Raw genomic sequence first — 22,126 nt, forward strand, 5'->3', positions numbered from 1 at the left:
TTTTACTGTGTATGAAACTAGTATGTAAACTTTATCTATTTAACAATTGTGAAACAAGTTATATCAACTTATATATCTAATCATGCTTGTTTACCTGAATGGAAACATGTGAGGGGTCTTACTGTTGGAGAAAATGCCAGTACCTGCTGAAAACCCACATGGTCAGGCATTTGATCCTATACCTTTTCACGTCTGATAGGGGAATTGAACCCCGGTCGCTTGGGTGAATGGCAAGTGTGTTATCACTGTACCAAACGATCATCAACAGTGTACACCACTAGTTAATGTAACTATCATTGACATAGGTAAAACTTATTAGGATGCAAAGTGGCACCTATTTCAGCGGCCATGGCGCCTTAAATTCACCATTGGCGACCAGTTATTGACCTATAAGGCGCCTGCATGGCCACTAAAAAATTGTGTAAATTTGAGATTTGGTTAATCTTTCAAAGGTTGTAGTCAATGCTAAAATGACATTCACAATCGAAAAAGTTACAGAGAGATGTTATACCGATCTAAAGAATTAAAAGATTTCTTTTTTTAATTTAAGACGACAAGGCTAGGACATAAAAATTCTTAAATGGTTAATCATATGCTTAAGTCAATAAATTCTGCTAATCATATTTATTATTTTACTAAGCATATTGCTACTAACTTTTCCAATTGGCACCTAGATTTTATGACTCGGTAGCCAAACAGGCCACCAGGTAAAAATATCCACTTTGAGCCCTGCTAATAACACTACACCACCAAAAAATAGGAAAAGGGGAGATAAAGGCGATATCATCTCTATACTTAAAGAATATTCTTACCTCCACAATCACGCAGGGATGTCGCCATGAATACTAGAGCTGAAATATCTTTCCAGGCACCCCCAGACACACTGGAAGGAAACAAGGGAGATAATTAACAAGTTGTCATAATAATAAACACAACATGGGAAACGAATTGAAAATATAGAATCCTGAGTTACCCAAGATATTGCTGCAACCCTAATACACTGGACCAGATCAGGGGGAGATATCTGATCAGGGGAGATAACTGTAACCCTGACACACTGGATCAGATCAGGGGGGATAACTGTAACCCTGACACACTGGATCAGATCAGGGGGAGATAACTGTAACCCTGACACACTGGATCAGATCAGGGGAGATAACTGTAACCCTGACACACTGGATCTGATCAGGGGAGATAACTGTAACCCTGACACACTGGATCAGATCAGGGGAGATAACTGTAACCCTGACACACTGGATCAGATCAGGGGAGATAACTGTAACCCTGACACACTGCATTAGATCAGGGGAGATAACTGTAACCCTGACACACTGGATCAGATCAGGGGAGATAACTGTAACCCTGACACACTGGATCAGATCAGGGGAGATAACTGTATTCCTGACACACTTAATCATATCAGGGGAGATAACTGTATCTGTGTCTATTCTGAACTGGCTATACTTGAAAGGTGAAGTGACCATTCAAACTGAACAATTATAAATATTTCATTGTATGTTTGTCAATTTTCAGTCGTATTTGTTAAATATTTAAATATTCAACGATCAATATCATTGTTACTTTATTGAAACAGACCATATTGTATTACTGAACCTTGCATACTACATCATTTTGTACCATGATTATTGCTAGTTTTGTGTATGCAGAATGACAGTGTTAATGCAATGACTTGAGAGTGAAAGGTGCTGATATAAGAATACCGCTAAAATAAGAACAGTAATATACTATTACCTCTCCAACACCTCAAGGCCATGCTCCGCTTTACACATAGAGGCAAACTTCTCCTTAATGTACCTGTTATCTACACAGAAACGTACGATACAAATATACTGATGATATGTACTAATGTACAATGTACCTGGTATATCAGATAAATGAAGATAATACCAGGTATTGTTAGGGTTACCTGTCAAAGTGGAGATTGAGTATTTCATAATAGTCTAAATATGTAAACATGCTAACAAAGACTACAAGTTTTTGTCCTATATCAATATTTTCATCTTGCTCCATTGTTAGGTTTTTTAATAAAGGTTTCGCAGTGTGACATGCTACATGTAAATACCCTTGAAAGTGTTTACAAATGAAAAGGAAGAAAAGTTTTTTACTGCGTACTGTAAATGTGTGTAATAACTTACCAGAAAATGTAGGGTGTGTGCTAATGATTCGAATTGTTTCAAAAATGAACTAGATAATCACTGGAAAAACATTGATTTATTTAACGATTTCAAGGCAAGTTTATGAACTGCAGTGTTGTTACATTCAAAAATTATTATTGTATCAATCACCATGTACAGAGTCTGGTGTAGAGGATATAGAATTCTGTACCAAAAATTTATCATTAAATATCATAAAAAGTGAAAATAAATTATAAAATATGAGATTTACTGTAAGATGAATTCAGACAAAAGTAGTAGTGTACTTCCCGTTGGTTTGAACCTCTGTCCTACCTTTGTTGTTTGACAGAAGAGTGAGGACCACAGACATTGTGTTCTCCTTCTGACTCGGCTGAGCGTACGGGAATACCAAGGGAGCGAACTCTGCTAGGGCATCCACATTCTTCTCGTCCTCCCTCAGAACACCCTGTGTACATAAAATCATACCTGTATATGCACCTTTCAAATTACCTGTACTGACTGTATTATCTGTTTTGTGAACATCTCCAAGGCTATATCCCCGAGTGTGTGCTGTATCCCCCCTTAACAATAAATACTGAAAATATCCTGTTACCAAGCTGTCAACAATACTGGAGATATCATGTTACCTACCAACATCCCAGATATCCCCTTGGCCTATAAACACTGGAGATATCATGTTACCTACCAACACCCCAGATATCCCCTTGACCTATAGATACTGGAGATATGTTACCTACCAACACCCCAGATATCCCCTTGACCTATAAATACTGGAGATATCATGTTACCTACCAACATCCCAGATATCCCCTTGTCCTCTAAATACTGGAGATATCAGATTACCTACCAACATCCCAGATATCGCCTTGACCTTAAATTACTGGAGATATCATGTTACCTACCAACATCCCAGATATCCCCTTGACCTAAAAATACTGGAGATATCATGTTACCTACCAACATCCCAGATATCGCCTTGACCTTAAATTACTGGAGATATCATGCTACCTACCAACATCCCAGATATCCCCTTGACGTATAAATACTGGAGATATCATGTTACCTACCAACATCCCAGATATCCCCTTGACCTATAAACACTGGAGATATCATGTTACCTACCAACATCCCAGATATCCCCTTGACCTATAAATACTAGAGATATCATGTTACCTACCAACACCCCAGATATCCCCTTGACCTATAAACACTGGAGATATCATGTTACCTACCAACATCCCAGATATCCCCTTGACCTATAAACACTGGAGATATCATGTTACCTACCAACATCCCAGATATCCCCTTGACCTATAAACACTGGAGATATCATGTTACCTACCAACACCCCAGATATCCCCTTGACCTATAAATACTGGAGATATCATGTTACCTACCAACATCCCAGATATCCCCTTGACCTATAAATACTGGAGATATCATGTTACCTACCAACATCCCGGATATCCCGTTTACATCCTCATACCCGACACCGAATATTTACCTGTAATACTGTAATGGGAAATTTACCTGTAATACTGTAATGGGATATTTACCTGTAATACTGTAATACTGTAATGGGATATTTACCTGTAATACTGTAATGGGATATTTACCTGTAATACTGTAATACTGTAATGGGATATTTACCTGTAATACTGTAATGGGATATTTACCTGTAATACTGTAATACTGTAATGGGATATTTACCTGTAATACTGTAATGGCCATATCCTTCTGGTCCTTCTGTAGATAAGCTCTGGCCAACATCACCTGTTAGGAATAGTAAACATCAATTTGGTTTATTTTGTTTAACGTCCTATTAACAGCCAGTGTCATTTAAGGAGTACCTGGTTTTGGAGAGGGAGGAAAACCGGAATACCCTGAGAAAAACCACCGGCCTACAGTCAGGACCAGGCAACTGCCCATGTGGGTTTCAAAGTTACGACCCAGAAGTGGGGCTAGTGATAAAGTGGCGGGACACTAACCACTTAACCACAGGCATATATACAGTACTGTTTTTATTGAAACTGAGCTATAAATAGCTATAATAGACAAATACATGTATAGGTCACAATGACCAATCATCAAGTAATCAATCTCACTTGACACCTGATATTTCTATTTTATCTGTAATACTACAATGGCCATATCAATCACATGAAGCATTTCTACTTGTAGAGCAAGAGGCCCATGGGCCTTAACGGTCACCTGAGTTTTGATATATTTTAGCATATTTGGGCCCTGTGACCTTGAATGAATGTCAAGGTCATCCATTTGAACACACTTGGTAGCCCTTCGTCCCAGCATGCTACAGACCTAATATTGGGTCTCTGAGCAATTTGATTATCAACAAGAAGTTATTTAAATATTTAAGCACATTTGACTCTGGTGACCTTGAATGAAGGTCAAGGTCATCCATTTGAACAAACTTGGTAGCCCTTCATCCCAGCATGCAAAAGACCTAATGTAGGGTCCCTGGGCCTTTTGGTTAACAAGAAGAAGTTGTTTAAAGATTTTAGCATATTTGACCCATGTGACCTTGATAGAAGGTCAAGGTCATCCATTTGAACAAACTTGGTATCCCTTTATCCCAGCATGCTACACACCTAATATCAGGTCTCTGGGCCTGTTGGTAATTGAGAAGAAGTTGAAAATGTAAATTGTTTACGACGGACGATGGACGACGGACGATGGACGCTGGACGACGCCGAACAAAAGGCGATCACAATACGTCAACTGAGACTTTGTCTCAGGTGACCGACTTTGTCTCAGGTGACCTAAAAATTAGTTTATAATTATTCAATCCTGGTTTGAATATGGAATTGGCTATGGTACGAAACCTTTGACCTTACACCTGTACATCATATCTAATGATAAGCCTCCCTCCAAACATTCTTACGGTCTGTGACCTATGACCTTCCCTGTACATCATATTTGATGCCTTTAGGCCTACCTACTGACATTCTCATGTCCTATGACCTATGACCTTACCTGTACATCATATTTAATGCCTTTAGGTCCGCCTCCTGACATTCTCATGTCCTTGCAGTAGGTCAACAAGAGGTCAACGGCTTTGTCTGACTTCTTCATGTTTAGGTAACACTGGGCTTCCCTAGGAGTAATTGATTCAAATATCAAACAGGGAAGTTTCTCTCAAATATCGGACTCACTTCAAATTTATTTTTATCACGGTTGTTTGACTAGAAATCATTTTTTATACATTTATTTATTACATTTTCTGAGAAACACTTATAACATTGCAGATGCTAATACCATCAGTAAAGTAACCCTTCTCACTGCAAGCATCTTCACCATGGCAAATCCTATTTTAGATATACATGTACCATTTAATGTTTAAGAATAGTCAAATTTAGTGTCTTGGTTAATACTCCAGATTTTAATAAAAAGTTTATATCTGATATGACATATCTCATCTCATCAACACATTTCTCCACTAATTATTCCAGATGGTTTGAGATGGATGTTATCCATGCTGTAACAGGAAACACGATCCTACTGTAATAACAGACCTGAGAGCCAGCTCTTTACTGTTGTGGTTCTCTCTCGTTTTCTTGCACCATTTTAAGGCCTTCTTGGGTCGATCTGCCTTCAGATAGATATCAACTGAAATAAGTCAATACAAACTTAAATCTTTATACACCAATATATAATAGATCCTAATGTAATCTTTATCTTAACATAAATACAGAGTCTGAGTAAGACTTAATGTAGGTGAATGTCCTTATTACATGTCTGTGTGTCTGTATTATACTTACCAAGACCTAGATGTGTGTGTATTATATTTACCAAAACCTAGATGTGTGTCTGTATTATATTTACCAAGACCTAGGTGTGTGTATTATATTTACCAAGACCTAGATGTGTGTGTGTATTATATTTACCAAGACCTAGGTGTGTGTATTATACTTACCAAGACCTAGGTGTGTGTGTGTATTATATTTACCAAGACCTAGATGTGTGTCTGTATTATATTTACCAAAACCTAGGTGTGTGTCTGTATTATATTTACCAAAACCTAGGTGTGTGTATTATATTTACCAAGACCTAGGTGTGTGTATTATATTTACCAAGACCTAGATGTGTGTGTGTATTATATTTACCAAAACCTAGATGTGTGTCTGTATTATATTTACCAAGACCTAGGTGTGTGTATTATATTTACCAAGACCTAGATGTGTGTGTGTATTATATTTACCAAGACCTAGGTGTGTGTATTATACTTACCAAGACCTAGGTGTGTGTATTATACTTACCAAGACCTAGATGTGTGTATTATATTTACCAAGACCTAGATGTGTGTATTATATTTACCAAGACCTAGATGTGTGTGTGTATTATATTTACCAAGACCTAGGTGTGTGTATTATACTTACCAAGACCTAGGTGTGTGTATTATACTTACCAAGACCTAGGTGTGTGTATTATATTTACCAAGACCTAGATGTGTACGTGTCTGTATTATACTTACCAAGACCTAGGTGTGTGTATTATATTTACCAAGACCTAGGTGTGTGTGTGTATTATATTTACCAAGACCTAGATGTGTGTCTGTATTATATTTACCAAGACCTAGATGTGTGTATTATATTTACCAAGACCTAGGTGTGTGTATTATATTTACCAAGACCTAGGTGTGTGTATTATACTTACCAAGACCTAGATGTGTGTATTAAACCTACCAAGACCTAGATGTGTGTATTATATTTACCAAGACCTAGGTGTGTGTATTATATTTACCAAGACCTAGATGTGTGTATTATATTTACCAAGACCTAGGTGTGTGTATTATATTTACCAAGACCTAGGTGTGTGTATTATATTTACCAAGACCTAGGTGTGTGTATTATATTTACCAAGACCTAGGTGAGCTTCCATATTGCCTGGGTCTATCTTGGTGACTTCATCCAGTGTCCTGGCGGCTTGTTGTAAGTTCCCTTTGGTTATAAACTGGACAGCTAACTGCATTAGTCCATCTGCCTTACTGTTAGGTTTCCTTTCCTTTGTAGGAGGGGCCTGTTTCTCACTGTCTTCTGTAAAGTAGATTGAAATCATTCTAAATCAATCAGAAATGTTGTTGCCAAAATCTCTAAACCATGGATCAGAGGCAACTCGTGTACAAAATACAGGAATACAGTACATGTATAGTGTATATGTGAGTGATAAACATGTAGGGTGTGTATGTGAGTGATAAACATGTACGGTGTGTATGTGAGTGATAAACATGGAGGCCTCTGTGTCAATGTGCAAAACTATCCTATTTCTAGTAATTTTACTTATAACACATGTATCTGTACATTTAGGAATGGCTAGTGGTCTCAGGGGTATAAACATCCTGGACATATGAACATGTAAACATCTTGGATGTATGGAGATGTAAACATCCGGGATGTATGGAGATGTAAACATCCGGGATGTATGGAGATGTAAACATATTGGATGTGTAGAGATGTAAACATCCGGGATGTATGGAGATGTAAACATCCGGGATGTATGGAGATGTAAACATCCGGGATGTATGGAGATGTAAACATCTGGGATGTATGGAGATGTAAATATCTGGGATGTATGGAGATGTAAATATCTGTAATGTATAGAATGTAAACATCCGGGGTGTATGGAGATGTAAACATCTGGGATGTATGGAGATGTAAACATCTGGGATGTAAGGAGATGTATGGAGATGTAAACATCTAGGATGTAGGGAGATGTAAACATCCGGGATGTATGGAGATGTAAACATCTGGGATGGCTGGACATAGAAACATCTGTGATGTATGGAGATGTAAACATCCGGGATGTATGGAGATGTAAACATCTGGGATGTAGGGAATGTAAACATCTTGGATGTATGGAGATGTAAACATCCGGGATGTATGGAGATGTAAACATCTGGGATGGCTGGAGATGTAAATATCTGGGATGTATGGAGATGTAAATATCTGGGTTGTATGGAGATGTAAACATCCGGGATGTATGGAGATGTAAACATCCGGGATGTATGGAGATGTAAACATCTGGGATGACTGGAGATGTAAACATCCGGGATGTATGGAGATGTAAATATCTGGGATGTATGGAGATGTAAATATCTGGGTTGTATGGAGATGTAAACATCTGGGTTGTATGGAGATGTAAACATCCGGGATGTATGGAGATGTAAACATCCGGGATGTATGGAGATGTAAACATCTGGGATGACTGGAGATGTAAACATCCGGGATGTATGGAGATGTAAACATCCGGGATGTATGGAGATGTAAACATCTGGGATGTATGGAGATGTAAACATCCGGGATGACTGGAGATGTAAACATCCGGGATGTATGGAGATGTAAACATCCGGGATGTATGGACATGTAAGCATCTGTAATGTATAGAATGTAAACATCCGGGTAGCTGGATGTGCGTTCTGGAACTGATAAATGTGGCATTGATATGACAATAGTTTACCTTTAGTAACTTTAGTGTCAGCATTTTTCGGCTCTTTAACATCAGCAGTTTTCTGGGTATCTAAATACATAATAAATATTATAAACAAAAAACATTTGGGGATAGGTAAAATTTCTTTCTGTTAAAAAGAATAATTAAGTCAACGTAGATCTTTGAGAGGTACTGAAAATATACTACATCCGGTGATATAAAGATAACAATAACTGAACTGTTTAGGGGTACAGACAGGGCAAGTCTAGGTAGGATCAGAGAATATGACACATCCCTGTACATTGAGGTCTGATGCCACTCTCACCAGATCTGGTGGTTGTACATTGAGGTCTGATGCTACACTCACCAGATCTGGATGTTGTACGTTGGTGTACAGTAAGAAACAAGTCATCTTTATCCTTTACTTTTCTCTTCACCTCCCAATTCAGGTCTAAAACTTTATGACTGAAACAACAAGTAATGATTATAAATAATAACACACCATAATCATAATTAATTGATGTATACAATGTACAGCAGTACATGGTAAGATATCAATTAACACTATTTATCTACATATCCTACTATACGTATTCAGCAAAGTTAGCATGCTTATCAACTCCTTTCAATTTCTTTTGGTGACGGAGACACTAAATTTCAAGACTTTGATAAGTATATAGTTACAGACCTCCTGGACCCTCTTTACAAATGAAAACCTACAAACGATGCATGTTTAAGCTTCTTTTTATGTTGAACAATTGGTTTTTAAAAAATTCTATGGACAATTATTCAAATAAAAATTTTTACTGGTATATCGATCCTGTCTAGACATATGCATATAGGGCAAAAAATTGGGAGTTTCAGTCTTTAATAGTGATTAGTGAAGGTTAGTAAGCATGAAGTTTAGTGATATCAACTTTGTAAATCACCTACACATGTAATGAGCTGTTGTCTCCCAGTTTCTGTGTATCCTTATTTTGACTACAACACATACAGCCTTGATAACAGATATAGATTAATGATTTGCCCGGTTTTAGACTGGTTTATTAATTATACGTCACCTTTTCTTCACTTCCACATCAACATTGTCTGTTAATGCTGCTGGTAGTTTCTTCCTCAACTCTTTAACAAACATCTGAAAATCATAAATTAAGGGACATATCATTACAAATTAACATACTCCCCGGATGTTACCGTGTAAGGGAATAGTTACACACATATTACTCAAGCCCTGCCATTAACTTATAAAGTTGACGAGAATCCTGGTCCTTTACATGACTTTGCCATGACAATGACATTCATACCACCGTAACTGCAAAGGTTATGACATTCATTCACTCCTGGACCACTGATATCACAATTATAATAACATTCATTCACGCCACTGTAATTGGCTGACCACCTCACGCCACTGTAACTGGCTGACAACCTCACGCCACTGTAACTGGCTGACCATCTCACGCCACTGTAACTGGCTGACCATCTCACGCCACTGTAACTGGCTGACAACCTCACACCACTGTAACTGGCTGACCATCTCACGCCACTGTAACTGGCTGACCATCTCGCGCCACTGTAACTGGCTGACCATCTCACGCCACTGTAACTGGCTGACCACCTCACCATGGCAATGTCCTCCACTGTTCCTTTGTAGCCCTCCTCACATCTGACCACCATGGTGAACCCATGGTCATTGGAATGTACGTAAAACTTCATTTTGACTGAAATATGATATAAAATGTTATTATTAATTTTTATACATGTAGTTATAGGGATAATCCTACAACTGAGAAGGTACACGTATTTGTAGTGGATGGGTGATAATAAATGTCTTGATTAGAATGACAAAGCTGCTGGGTTCAACTTCAGACATTTATTATTAGATGTAGATCGAAACTAACAAAAATAAATTTACATGTATCGTGCATTAATGCAGGTACAAATTAAGTTAACACTCCATGATCACACACTTACTTAATTACACTCATACAAAGAAACCTTGCCAATATAGTACTCATGTACACTGGTAAAACATAACATGATCATTTCATACTATTTGCAGAGACACAACAGTTTATAACTATAGTTAATTAATAATAGTAATATAAACAGATAATTACAGATACATATTATTAATTAAAGCATTATATATGCAAGACCCTATTACATACAGTTTTACTCTTGCTGGTCAAACATGCAACTTCACAACAATTAAAAGGATACATCTCCTTGATAAGTTTGTATATGACCTGCATTTTCAGTAATGAACCATTCATGACCACCTACGCATGGCTACCCCCACACCTGGTTACACAAGTAAAATACTTCTATAGAGGAACAGGCCTGGACTAAATACAGGTGAGGTTAGCCTAAATGGTTAAGAGAATCCATCGATGGAGCTTGGAGGTCTCTACATGACCCAGTAACCAGTTTGTTGCATTTTCCTCTCCTATAACACTTAACACCCAACTAAATAGTTTGCATGAATATGAAAAGTGGTATAGGGTCTAGCTTGTGTGTCCTTAGGGTCAAAAACTTATTGAAGAAGGGAGAAATATTAATAAATAGAGCTAAACAAGGGGGGTAGAGCCAACGCCGGTCCTCAAGGTAAGTAGGATCCAACAGTAGTTGGTTCGCTGGAGAACGGATACCGCGAGGTATGCAGGGAGTCACTCAGTAGTTACAATAACGAAGACATAAGGAAGGAGTGTAGCTCAACATTCAAGGCGCTGACGAGCCGTAACTGGCGAAACCAGTCGGCAAGTAATTAAAGTTTAATCATTTACCTAAAGTTTTGAAGCTGTTGAATGTTGAGCTACACTCCTTCCTTATGTCTTCATTAATAAATAGAGGTAATAAATAGAGGAATTGGACCGATTGAGTTGACTGCCAGTGGCAAAGTACATTACATTATATAATAGCTCAAATGGTCAGAGCTTCTGCCTAGTTTAATTGGAGGCCCAGAGTGGAATCCCATTACACTTCCTCATTTACAATATGTAAATATATGTACCTGGTACATCATGTAGGCCCTATGGAACATTTCTCTTAATTAATTTATATCTCATTTGATAGCTAGAGCAACACAACTAGTGCAATGTTAAAGGTAATCTGAGGCAGAGGTCTCTGGTTTATATGAGGAAAATTAATTAATCATACTAATTATGGAAATATATCCCCGACACCGCCTGACATATAAAAAATCTTTCTGGCTATTATTTTATCAAAGACTGTCTCTGATGTGTTCCAGTACCCGATCAGTAGGCCAAAACGTCAGCTGTTTTGCCTAATATTGACATTTACCTTGTTACAATGTATCCAATAGGCTAGTATATAAAATCATACATCGAATTCTTCACAAAACCAGTCAAGATTTACAGTATTGATTAGGTTATTTAGCTAGTTTCACTTCAACATGACAACACATGTGTTTGGTTTACATCTAGGATGATTCACGCCTCTTCCGGTTTGATTACGACTGAATTTGCAGGGTTACAAACAGCGGAAATCGGTAACCACACGTGGAGCAGAGAACGTTCCTAAAGTCCAACAGATAATCCTCTACGATTTTGATGCCTCGAAAGAAGCCTTTCAGTTCAAAGCAAAAGAAGTTTCAATTGCAAGATAAGCGTCAAAGAAAGAAGGAATGTATGTCATCGTTATCTTAAATCAGGCATGCGCGCACCTGTCAGTGTCCGGGGGAAATTTAAAATGACATTAAGTTCACTAACTTACAATTTAGATCTATACACCAACAACATCATTGTTACTTTTGGGAAACCCGAGTTTATAGGCTGAATATATATAGAAATTCCAGTTTTACTCGAAAATTCCATGAAACTGTTCAGAATAAACGCCAAAATCTTCAATATTCATGATGTTGTCAAAGGAGATTAAAACTTGGTAGAATAGAAATAATGACCCGGGTTTAATCAAAATTCTTTAACTGAAGTAAATTCATAAGCTTAAAATTTTCCAAATGAATTAAAGCATTAAAGAATAAAATCTTATTTAATGATCAAACCTTACGTATAGGCTTCCTTATTAATCTGCTTGGGCAGTTTCCTATGGAATATTTTAAGTCCAAGAACTTATTTAAATGATATTGATGAAACGGACTCCTGAAATATGAACAAAATGCTGTTACAAATTATCGGTAAACATTGTTGGCCCTTGCATGTACTTATTACTACATGCATGGGTATCTGAAACATTATAGTCCTGAGTAATAGCTGGGTTTCATGCGTGGTGTTGTAAATGAATTTGATCAGTTAGCTTTCATAGTTGGAAAATGTGGAAAAAATGCAATGATTACATGATACTATTATGAATTAAAAATCAGAGAAAACACATTTCTGTTGATAGTCCTGACAGGAATAAAATCCACATCAACCAGCTGGTCGTTTATTTATATGTTTTTGTTGAAAGTCTGCATTATAAATTGTTACTTATAACATTTTCTTCAGGTTGAAAAATATGGTTTATGTCAGGATTTTCGTAACACAACCAATGAATGTTTATATGTGACTATAGTTGTCACCTTCATCAGACATAATGACCAGGCAGCACACACTCTACGTGTAAAACGTCTACGAGTTGTCTTCAAAACTCTACGTGTAAAACGTGTACGAGTTGTCTTCAAAACTCTTAGATCAGTGTAGATTTCGACCTTCATGCACAATACTATGCTGTAGTATATAATTGGTCTAAAAATGAATTGATTCGTTACTCAAGCCTAGGTAATACCTATTCATATTTGTGAGAGTCTTTATGTGCCCCCTCGTCTTAATTTAGTACTGGCCCACTGCAGCGTATCCAGATGGCTTCTTTTATTTGCCGCTTCCCCTGTCCAATACTTTGGAGTTTTCCCAGTCGATCACATGGTTTTTCTGTGTGGCGGGACTGTAACAGCTTATTTATAGATCTGGGACTATGACTGGTTTCCTTGTTATCAGGTAAATTTCTTTCCACATATAAGGCAGATTAAATCGAGTAGCGAATCTAGTCATTTTGGTCCAATTATGTAAGCATAGTATTGTACATGATAGCTGAAATCGACATCAATCTTTGAGTTTTGAAGACAACTCTGCACGTTATACACCTTTGTGTACAGAAAAATATGTTGATAACATGATCGACGTACACAATGTACTATATAGTTACCATGGCAGCATGGTACCACGACATACACAATGTACTATATAGTTACCATGGCAGCATGGTACCACGACATACACAATGTACTATATAGTTACCGTGGCAGCATGGTACCACGACATACACAATGTACTATATAGTTACCGTGGCAGCATGGTACCACGACATACACAATGTACTATATAGTTACCGTGGCAGCATGGTACCACGACATACACAATGTACTATATAGTTACCGTGACAGCATGGTACCACGACATACACAATGTACTATATAGTTACCGTGACAGCATGGTACCACAACATACACACTGTACTATATAGTTACCTTGACAGCATGGTACCAATTAAAGTTCAATTTTCTGACACAAAAGAGTTCTTTGATTATTAGGGCAATTGCTTGATTCAACGTAATATGTAATTTTTAGCCACTCATGATGAAAATGGTCCTGAGTATGAAGAGCTGGAGGTCAATGTCAAAGGTCAGGATCCATCACAGCCTCAGAAAAGTGTGAGGAAAGGCAAATCAGGAGGTGACAGAAAAAATAACCCTAACAGGTAAACAGTTACACCACTATGGGCTCACTCTAACAGGTAAAGAGTTACCACTATGGGCTCACCCTAACAGGTAAACAGTTACATCACTATGGGCTCACTCTAACAGGTAAACAGTTACACCACTATGGGCTCACTCTAACAGGTAAACAGTTACCACTATGGGCTCACCCTAACAGGTAAACAGGTATACCACTATGGGCTCACCCTGACAGGTAAACAGTTACCACTATGGGCTCGCCATAACAGGAAAAACAGTTACATCACTATGGGCTCACCATAACAGGTAAACAGTTACACGACTATGGGCTCACCCTAACAGGTTAACAGTTACCACTATGGGCTCACCCTAACAGGTAAACAGTTACCACTATGGGCTCACCATAACAGGTAAACAGTTACATCACTATGGGCTCACCATAACAGGTAAACAGTTACACCACTATGGGCTCACCCTAACAGGTAAACAGTTACCACTATGGGCTCACCATAACAGGTAAACAGTTACCACTATGGGCTCACCATAACAGGTAAACAGTTACACCACTATGGGCTCACCCTAACAGGTAAACAGTTACACCACTATGGGCTCACCCCAACAGGTAAATAATTACACCACTATGGGCTCACACTAACAGGTAAACAGTTACCACTATGGGCTCACCCTAACAGGTAAACAGTTACACCACTATGGGCTCACCCTAACAGGTAAACAGTTACCACTATGGGCTCACCCTAACAGGTAAACAGTTACCACTATGGGCTCACCCTAACAGGTAAACAGTTACACGACAATGGGCTCACCCTAACAGGTAAACAGTTACACTACTATGGACTCACCCTAACAGGTAAACAGTTACACCACTATGGGCTCACCCTAACAGGTAAACAGTCACATCACTATGGGCTCACCCTAACAGGTAAACAGTTACCGCTATTGGCTCACCCTAACAGGTAAACAGTCATATCACTATGGGCTCACCCTAACAGGTAAACAGTTACCGCTATGGGCTCACCCTAACAGGTAAACAGGTATACCACTATGGGCTCACCCTGACAGGTAAACAGTTACCACTATGGGCTCACCCTAACAGGTAAACAATTCCACTGCTATGGGCTCACCCTAACAGGTAAACAGTTACAAGACTATGGGCTCACCCTAACAGGTAAACAGTTACCACTATGGGCTCACCCTAACAGGTAAACAGTTACCACTATGGGCTCACCCCAACAGGTAAACACTTACATCACTATGGGCTCACCCTAACAGGTGAACAGTTACCACTATGGGCTCACCCTAACAGGTAAACAGTTACCACTATGGGCTCACCCTGACAGGTAAACAGTTACCACTATGGGCCCACCCTAACAGGTAAACAGTCACACCACTATGGGCTCACCCTAACAGGTAAACAGTTACACCACTATGGGCTCACCCTAACAGGTAAACAGTTACACCACTATGGGCTCACCCTAACAGGTAAACAGTTACACGACTATGGGCTCACCATAACAGGTAAAGTTACACCACTATGGGCTCATAACGATACATAGACCCCTAGTTTACACTTTACTACAAATAACTCACCCTATGCAAATAGAAACATAAAGTCTGTATAGTAACATAGTCCCTGTACATATGTATTCCACCATATCCAGGTACACCGAGTCCCTGCACATATGTATTCCACCATATCGAGGTACACCGAGTCCCTGCACATATGTATTCCACCATATCGAGGTACACCGAGTCCCTGCACATATGTATTCCACCATATCGAGGTACACCGAGTCCCTGCACATATGTATTCCACCATATCGAGGTACACCGAGTCCCTGCACATATGTATTCCACCATATCGAGGTACACCGAGTCCCTGTACATATGTATTCCACCATATCGAGGTACACCGAGTCCCTGTACATATGTATTCCACCATATTGAGGTACACCGAGTCCCTGCACATATGTATTCCACCATATCGAGGTACACCGAGTCCCTGTACATATGTATTCCACCATATCGAGGTACACCGAGTCCCTGTACATATGTATTCCACCATATTGAGGTACACCGAGTCCCTGCACATATGTATTCCACCATATCGAGGTACACCGAGTCCCTGTACATATGTATTCCACCATATCGAGGTACACCGAGTCCCTGTACATATGTATTCCACCATATCGAGGTACACCGCGTCCCTGCACATATGTATTCCACCATATCGAGGTACACCGAGTCCCTGTACATATGTATTCCACCATATCGAGGTACACCGAGTCCCTGTACATACGTATTCCACCATATCGAGGTACCCCGAGTCCCTCCACATATGTATTCCACCATATCGAGGTACACCGAGTCCCTCCACATATGTATTCCACCATATCGAGGTACACCGAGTCCCTCCACATATGTATTCCACCATATCGAGGTACACCGAGTCCCTGCACATATGTATTCCACCATATCGAGGTACACCGAGTCCCTGCACATATGTATTCCACCATATCGAGGTACACCGAGTCCCTCCACATATGTATTCCACCATATCGAGGTACACCGAGTCCCTGCACATATGTATTCCACCATATCGAGGTACACCGAGTCCCTGTACATAAGTATTCCACCATATCGAGGTACACCGAGTCCCTCCACATATGTATTCCACCATATCGAGGTACACCGAGTCCCTGTACATAAGTATTCCACCATATCGAGGTACACCGAGTCCCTCCACATATGTATTCCACCATATCGAGGTACACCGAGTCCCTCCACATATGTATTCCACCATATCGAGGTACACCGAGTCCCTGCACATATGTATTCCACCATATCGAGGTACACCGTTGTTATATGGCATATCTTCTGAAATCATTCCAGGTTGAATCACAGCTATTTCCAATTATCAAGGTCGTTTGTGTTACAACTGACTGGATCCTACAGGAGGTCTCTCTATCTCTGTTCTCAAGGTCACATCAAGAGGTTACATCAACTTGTAGGTAGCTACATCTGAACACATAGTCCACTTCTGTATTTTATATATACAGGCACACAGTCAGCACTAAGCACCCAGCTGATACATATTGACAATGGAGTTCAGACACACAGCCTTCCCATCACCCAGCTATCCATGTAGATATTTCTAGGAAATTCTTAGCACCCAGCTATTATCAGGGCTTTTTGGGGGGCTTTTTGGGGCTGTTAATTGGCCCCATTCCCAATTGAAATAATTTCATATTTAAGTCAAACTTCCAAAATTTGCAGTTTACTGATGAAAAAAGTCTTTTCCAATTTTCTTCCCAAAATGAGAGAAAAAGGCCCCATCCCAAACCAGTGAGAAAAAGCCCTGATTATATAGTGTTGAGGCCTAGACTACAACCTTTACTGTCTAAGTTCTGTCTTGTAACTACCACACCTTACCTTGTGTAGCTCATACCTTCAATGCATGCCTAGAATGTGTTCCTCAGTTCCTTACCTGAACAACTCGAGACATTTACAGTTCCAACACTGGTCAAAGCAGTTTTTCAGACTTATACCTGGGTGACAGCATGTGCATTTCACATTTATGAATGAACTGTCGTGGTTGAGAAACCTCAATACTGCAGTAAAATATAATACAGTAGTATAGGGTATCTTGACAACCTTTAATCTAATTTGAAAAAAACTTAGTTTCAATCCACTTGGCGAGATTTAGTATGTTGTATTCTGATATAACTCTTGTTATCTTTTTACAATTAACAGATATCGTCTGCAGTTTTTTAAAGAGAGTAATGAAGAGATTGATAGAAGAAAGAAACTAGCGAGACGATCTTTACGTCGTATCCCTGAGGTAAAATAGATATTTAAACTTAGAACAATTAACTGGCCAACTAGGTATTGTAGACAGTAGGATCCATCAGTCTTTCCTTTGTGGCATGACCAATCTCTGTAAAGGACATCATGCAGAGGGAAACTATTTGTATAAGGACAGTAAAGAAAACTTTTTGTACATGGGGGGGGGGGGGGGGGGGGAGGCAATGCAAAGGTAAGCCATTTGTACAAGAGAATTACAGGAAAGCTATTTGTACAGAGGGTCAAAATCAAGCTATTTGTACAAGAGAATTACAGGAAAGCTATTTGTACAGGGGGTCAAAGGCAAGCTATTTGTACAAGAGAATTACAGGAAAGCTATTTGTACAGAGGGTCAAAATCAAGCTATTTGTACAAGAGAATTACAGGAAAGCTATTTGTACAGAGGGTCAAAATCAAGCTATTTGTACAAGAGAATTACAGGAAAGCTATTTGTACAGGGGTCAAAGGCAAGCTATTTGTACAAGAGAATTACAGGAAAGCTATTTGTACGGAGGGTCAAAATCAAGCTATTTGTACTAGAGAATTACAGGAAAGCTATTTGTACAGAGGTTCAAAATCAAGCTATTTGTACAGGAGAATTACAGGAAAGCTATTTGTACAGGGGGTCAAAGGCGAGCTATTTGTACAAGAGAATTACAGGAAAGCTATTTGTACAGGGGGTCAAAGGCAAGCTATTTGTACAAGAGAATTACAGGAAAGCTATTTGTACAGAGGGTCAAAATCAAGCTATTTGTACAAGAGAATTACAGGAAAGCTATTTGTACAGAGGGTCAAAATCAAGCTATTTGTACAAGAGAATTACAGGAAAGCTATTTGTACAGGGGTCAAAGGCAAGCTATTTGTACAAGAGAATTACAGGAAAGCTATTTGTACGGAGGGTCAAAATCAAGCTATTTGTACTAGAGAATTACAGGAAAGCTATTTGTACAGAGGTTCAAAATCAAGCTATTTGTACAGGAGAATTACAGGAAAGCTATTTGTACAGGGGGTCAAAGGCGAGCTATTTGTACAAGAGAATTACAGGAAAGCTATTTGTACAGGGGGTCAAAGGCAAGCTATTTGTACAAGAGAATTACAGGAAAGCTATTTGTACAGAGGGTCAAAATCAAGCTATTTGTACAAGAGAATTACAGGAAAGCTATTTGTACAGAGGGTCAAAATCAAGCTATTTGTACAAGAGAATTACAGGAAAGCTATTTGTACAGAGGGTCAAAATCAAGCTATTTGTACTAGAGAATTACAGGAAAGCTATTTGTACAGAGGTTCAAAATCAAGCTATTTGTACAGGAGAATTACAGGAAAGCTATTTGTACAGGGGGTCAAAGGCGAGCTATTTGTACAAGAGAATTACAGGAAAGCTATTTGTACAGAGGGTCAAAATCAAGCTATTTGTACAAGAGAATTACAGGAAAGCTATTTGTACAGGGGGTCAAAGGCAAACTATTTGAACAAGATAATTACAGGAAAGCTATTTGTACAGGGGGATCAAAGGAAAACTCCTTGTATTCTTTGTGGGTTGGAATATGATGATGAAATGTGTACTCAGTGTGAGATGTACAATGTATGATATTGTAGGATGCGTTGGAGGTGAATATCGACCAGGTGTACCAGCCTGGGTCTGTCCTTGATCTCCCCAGACGACCCCCATGGGACTACTCTCTAACTAAAGCCCAGTTAGAGGCCAGTGAACAGAAGTACTTTCAGGTAAGTTCACCAAGACTGCTGGACATTGTATAGAAAGTGATGTTTGTTACACTCACTAATCTGTTAATCATTGTCCTTCTGTATTGTTGGCAAAAGGATTTTATACTTATAAAACTATAGCCCTACAAGTCCTGCTACAAGCTGACAACATTAAGAAGACTATTATGGGATGTTCACACATTGGATTTACATAGCTGATGATGTCACAGGTCTTTGGTACTTTCAGGAAATGTATACAGTTTAAAACTTTTAAAATCTCTGACTACATTTTGTTCTGTTATAAAATATGAACATTATTTTCATACAACAATTGCAAAAAAAATGTGATATTAATCATTCTTGTTGGCCCGGATAGAAAAGTTTGAGATCTTTCTTCGAGAGTACTGAGAGATCTCGAGTACTGAGAGTACCCAAAGTACCAAGAGTAACCAGAAAAAAACATGTGATTAGCTATAGTTATTATATAATAAGTTAATCATAATGTACTGTCCTTATACAAGTGAACTGGCAGTTAATCTTAGATTTTGTAAAAAGAATCTAAACAAAAAAGAAATCTGTTCAGACATTTGGTTTAGATCCTTATTATCTGTTTGATACATTCCAGGACTACACAGAGGCAATCTTTGACAAGTTCCCTCCGGACCAACTGAGCTACTTTGAGTTGAATTTAGAAACTTGGCGGCAGTTATGGCGAGTGTTAGAGATGTCAGATGTTCTGCTGCTTATTCTGGACATCCGGTATCCGGTATGTAATCAGTCTAGTGATTGTGATTACTGATCATGAATAAACTATTATACTAGTCTTATTCTGGACATTTGGTATCCGGTATGTAATCAGTCTAGTGATTGTGATTACACTATAGTAGTCTTAATAAAGCTTCAACCTGTCTAAGTCTTTAAGAATACTGAACAACCTCCCTAGTCTTTGACGTTGCTAAACCTCTAGACGTACTCACAGAACTAAGTATACTGTAAAATATAAAGAATAGTGTGTTCTATTGATGATTGAAAAATCAAGGCAGACACTACTTATTCTACAAAATGTACACTTTTGATTCTTCTGTAAATATCTTCAGAAATAATGTACACAGATTAGAGATGTATTCAGCAGACAGCTTGATTTGATGATTACCACACTGACCACATGGGTATGGGAGTAATACATATATAGCGTAGTTGTCTTCCCTGCATGGTGCTAGAGATGTTTTCTGCAGGCAAAGCCCAAGGATAATAACTACAGCAGAAGGGCTTGAAATAGCCAGGTGATGTTTCATTGCTTGTCATTATAAAGTTCTGATACATCTTAAACAGAGCTTTTGTTTCTCAGGTTTTACACATGTCGCCAGCCTTGTACCATACGGTGACACACGAACTTGGCAAGTCTATCATCATCATCCTGAACAAAATCGACCTGGCACCACCCTCTCTGGTCATTGCATGGAAACATTTCCTACAGGAAAAATACAAAAAAGTCCACATTGTCTTGTTTACATCCTATCCAAACGAGGCTCTGGCAGAGGGAGGTGATGAGAGAAAAGGTGAGTGTTGAGATAGAGGATCTGTATTCAGAAAACGGTGAGTGTGAATGTTCAACAAGTAGGTGTTCATTGACAAATAGAAGGTGAGTGTTCAGATAAAAGTTAGGTGTTTGGTCAGATCAGAGTATATACATGTAATGTATTGTAGCTATATTTTTGTATTAATGTATTGTAGCTATATTTTTGTATTAATATATTGTAGCTATATTTTTGCATTAATATATTGTAGCTAAAATGAGACGTAAGCGTGGAGGCGGAGCCTGGACCAGGGCTATGGGTCAGGGTCAGCTACTGGAGGTGTGTAAGAATATTGTCGGTGACAAAGGTCAGTAAACAGGTGTCACAAAAAATATTGTGATAAACATTGTCTCTAGTCTTTACTTTGTATCACTGAGGTGGACATGTAACTGTTGTCAGTCGACGATTCAGACATCAATATACTGTTAACATATATATCTTAGTGGTAATTTTATTTTGGCACTTTCAAAGTGAAAGTATTCTGTAAACTTATGACGGCACTAATTGTAATTTCTGTAAATTGTTTTCTACATGAAGTACTGGGGACGTGTTAATTTATCAAAGCTTTAATCTATTTGAATTCCTTTATACACTTAAATCTGAGTGACCCAATATATAAATGTTTACAGTATGTGGTCATCAAGGTCTTTCCTCAAAATGTAAACTTGGTTAAAAACAATATTCTGTTAGTT

At 38.6% G+C, this 22,126-nt stretch overlaps 2 protein-coding genes across 2 annotated transcripts; one reads left to right on the forward strand and one right to left on the reverse strand.

Moving 5' to 3' along the window:
* Window positions 1-812: 812 nt before the first annotated feature.
* On the reverse strand, window positions 813-12,042 carry LOC117318607 (the record flags this gene model as incomplete). The annotated part of the gene is given in 12 exon segments (XM_033873571.1): window positions 813-883; window positions 1,753-1,815; window positions 2,441-2,601; window positions 3,867-3,929; window positions 5,151-5,271; window positions 5,690-5,783; window positions 7,034-7,210; window positions 8,631-8,690; window positions 8,968-9,065; window positions 9,662-9,735; window positions 10,224-10,321; window positions 11,904-12,042. Coding segments are annotated over 11 exon segments (1,075 nt in total), but the record flags the coding sequence as incomplete, so codon positions are not given.
* A 49-nt stretch (window positions 12,043-12,091) lies between these two features.
* LOC117318608 (guanine nucleotide-binding protein-like 1) lies at window positions 12,092-21,962 on the forward strand. The gene is made up of 7 exons (XM_033873572.1): window positions 12,092-12,248; window positions 14,186-14,315; window positions 18,064-18,151; window positions 19,750-19,878; window positions 20,483-20,623; window positions 21,206-21,416; window positions 21,646-21,962. Exons 1-7 carry the CDS (start codon window positions 12,173-12,175, stop codon window positions 21,747-21,749), a joined length of 879 nt encoding a protein of 292 aa, XP_033729463.1. The 5' UTR covers window positions 12,092-12,172; the 3' UTR covers window positions 21,750-21,962.
* Window positions 21,963-22,126: the final 164 nt, after the last annotated feature.

The sequence above is a fragment of the Pecten maximus genome, unplaced genomic scaffold (assembly GCF_902652985.1).
Source record: "Pecten maximus unplaced genomic scaffold, xPecMax1.1, whole genome shotgun sequence".
Classification (NCBI taxonomy): domain Eukaryota; kingdom Metazoa; phylum Mollusca; class Bivalvia; order Pectinida; family Pectinidae; genus Pecten; species Pecten maximus.

Coding starts and splice junctions, on each gene's coding strand:
- LOC117318608 (XM_033873572.1), top strand. CDS start 12,173: ATGCCTCGAAAGAAGCCTTTCAGTTCAAAGCAAAAGAAGTTTCAATTG. Junction 14,316..18,063: donor AGAAAAAATAACCCTAACAG/GTAAACAGTTAC, acceptor TACAATTAACAG/ATATCGTCTGCAGTTTTTTA. Junction 20,624..21,205: donor TTCTGGACATCCGGTATCCG/GTATGTAATCAG, acceptor TTTGTTTCTCAG/GTTTTACACATGTCGCCAGC.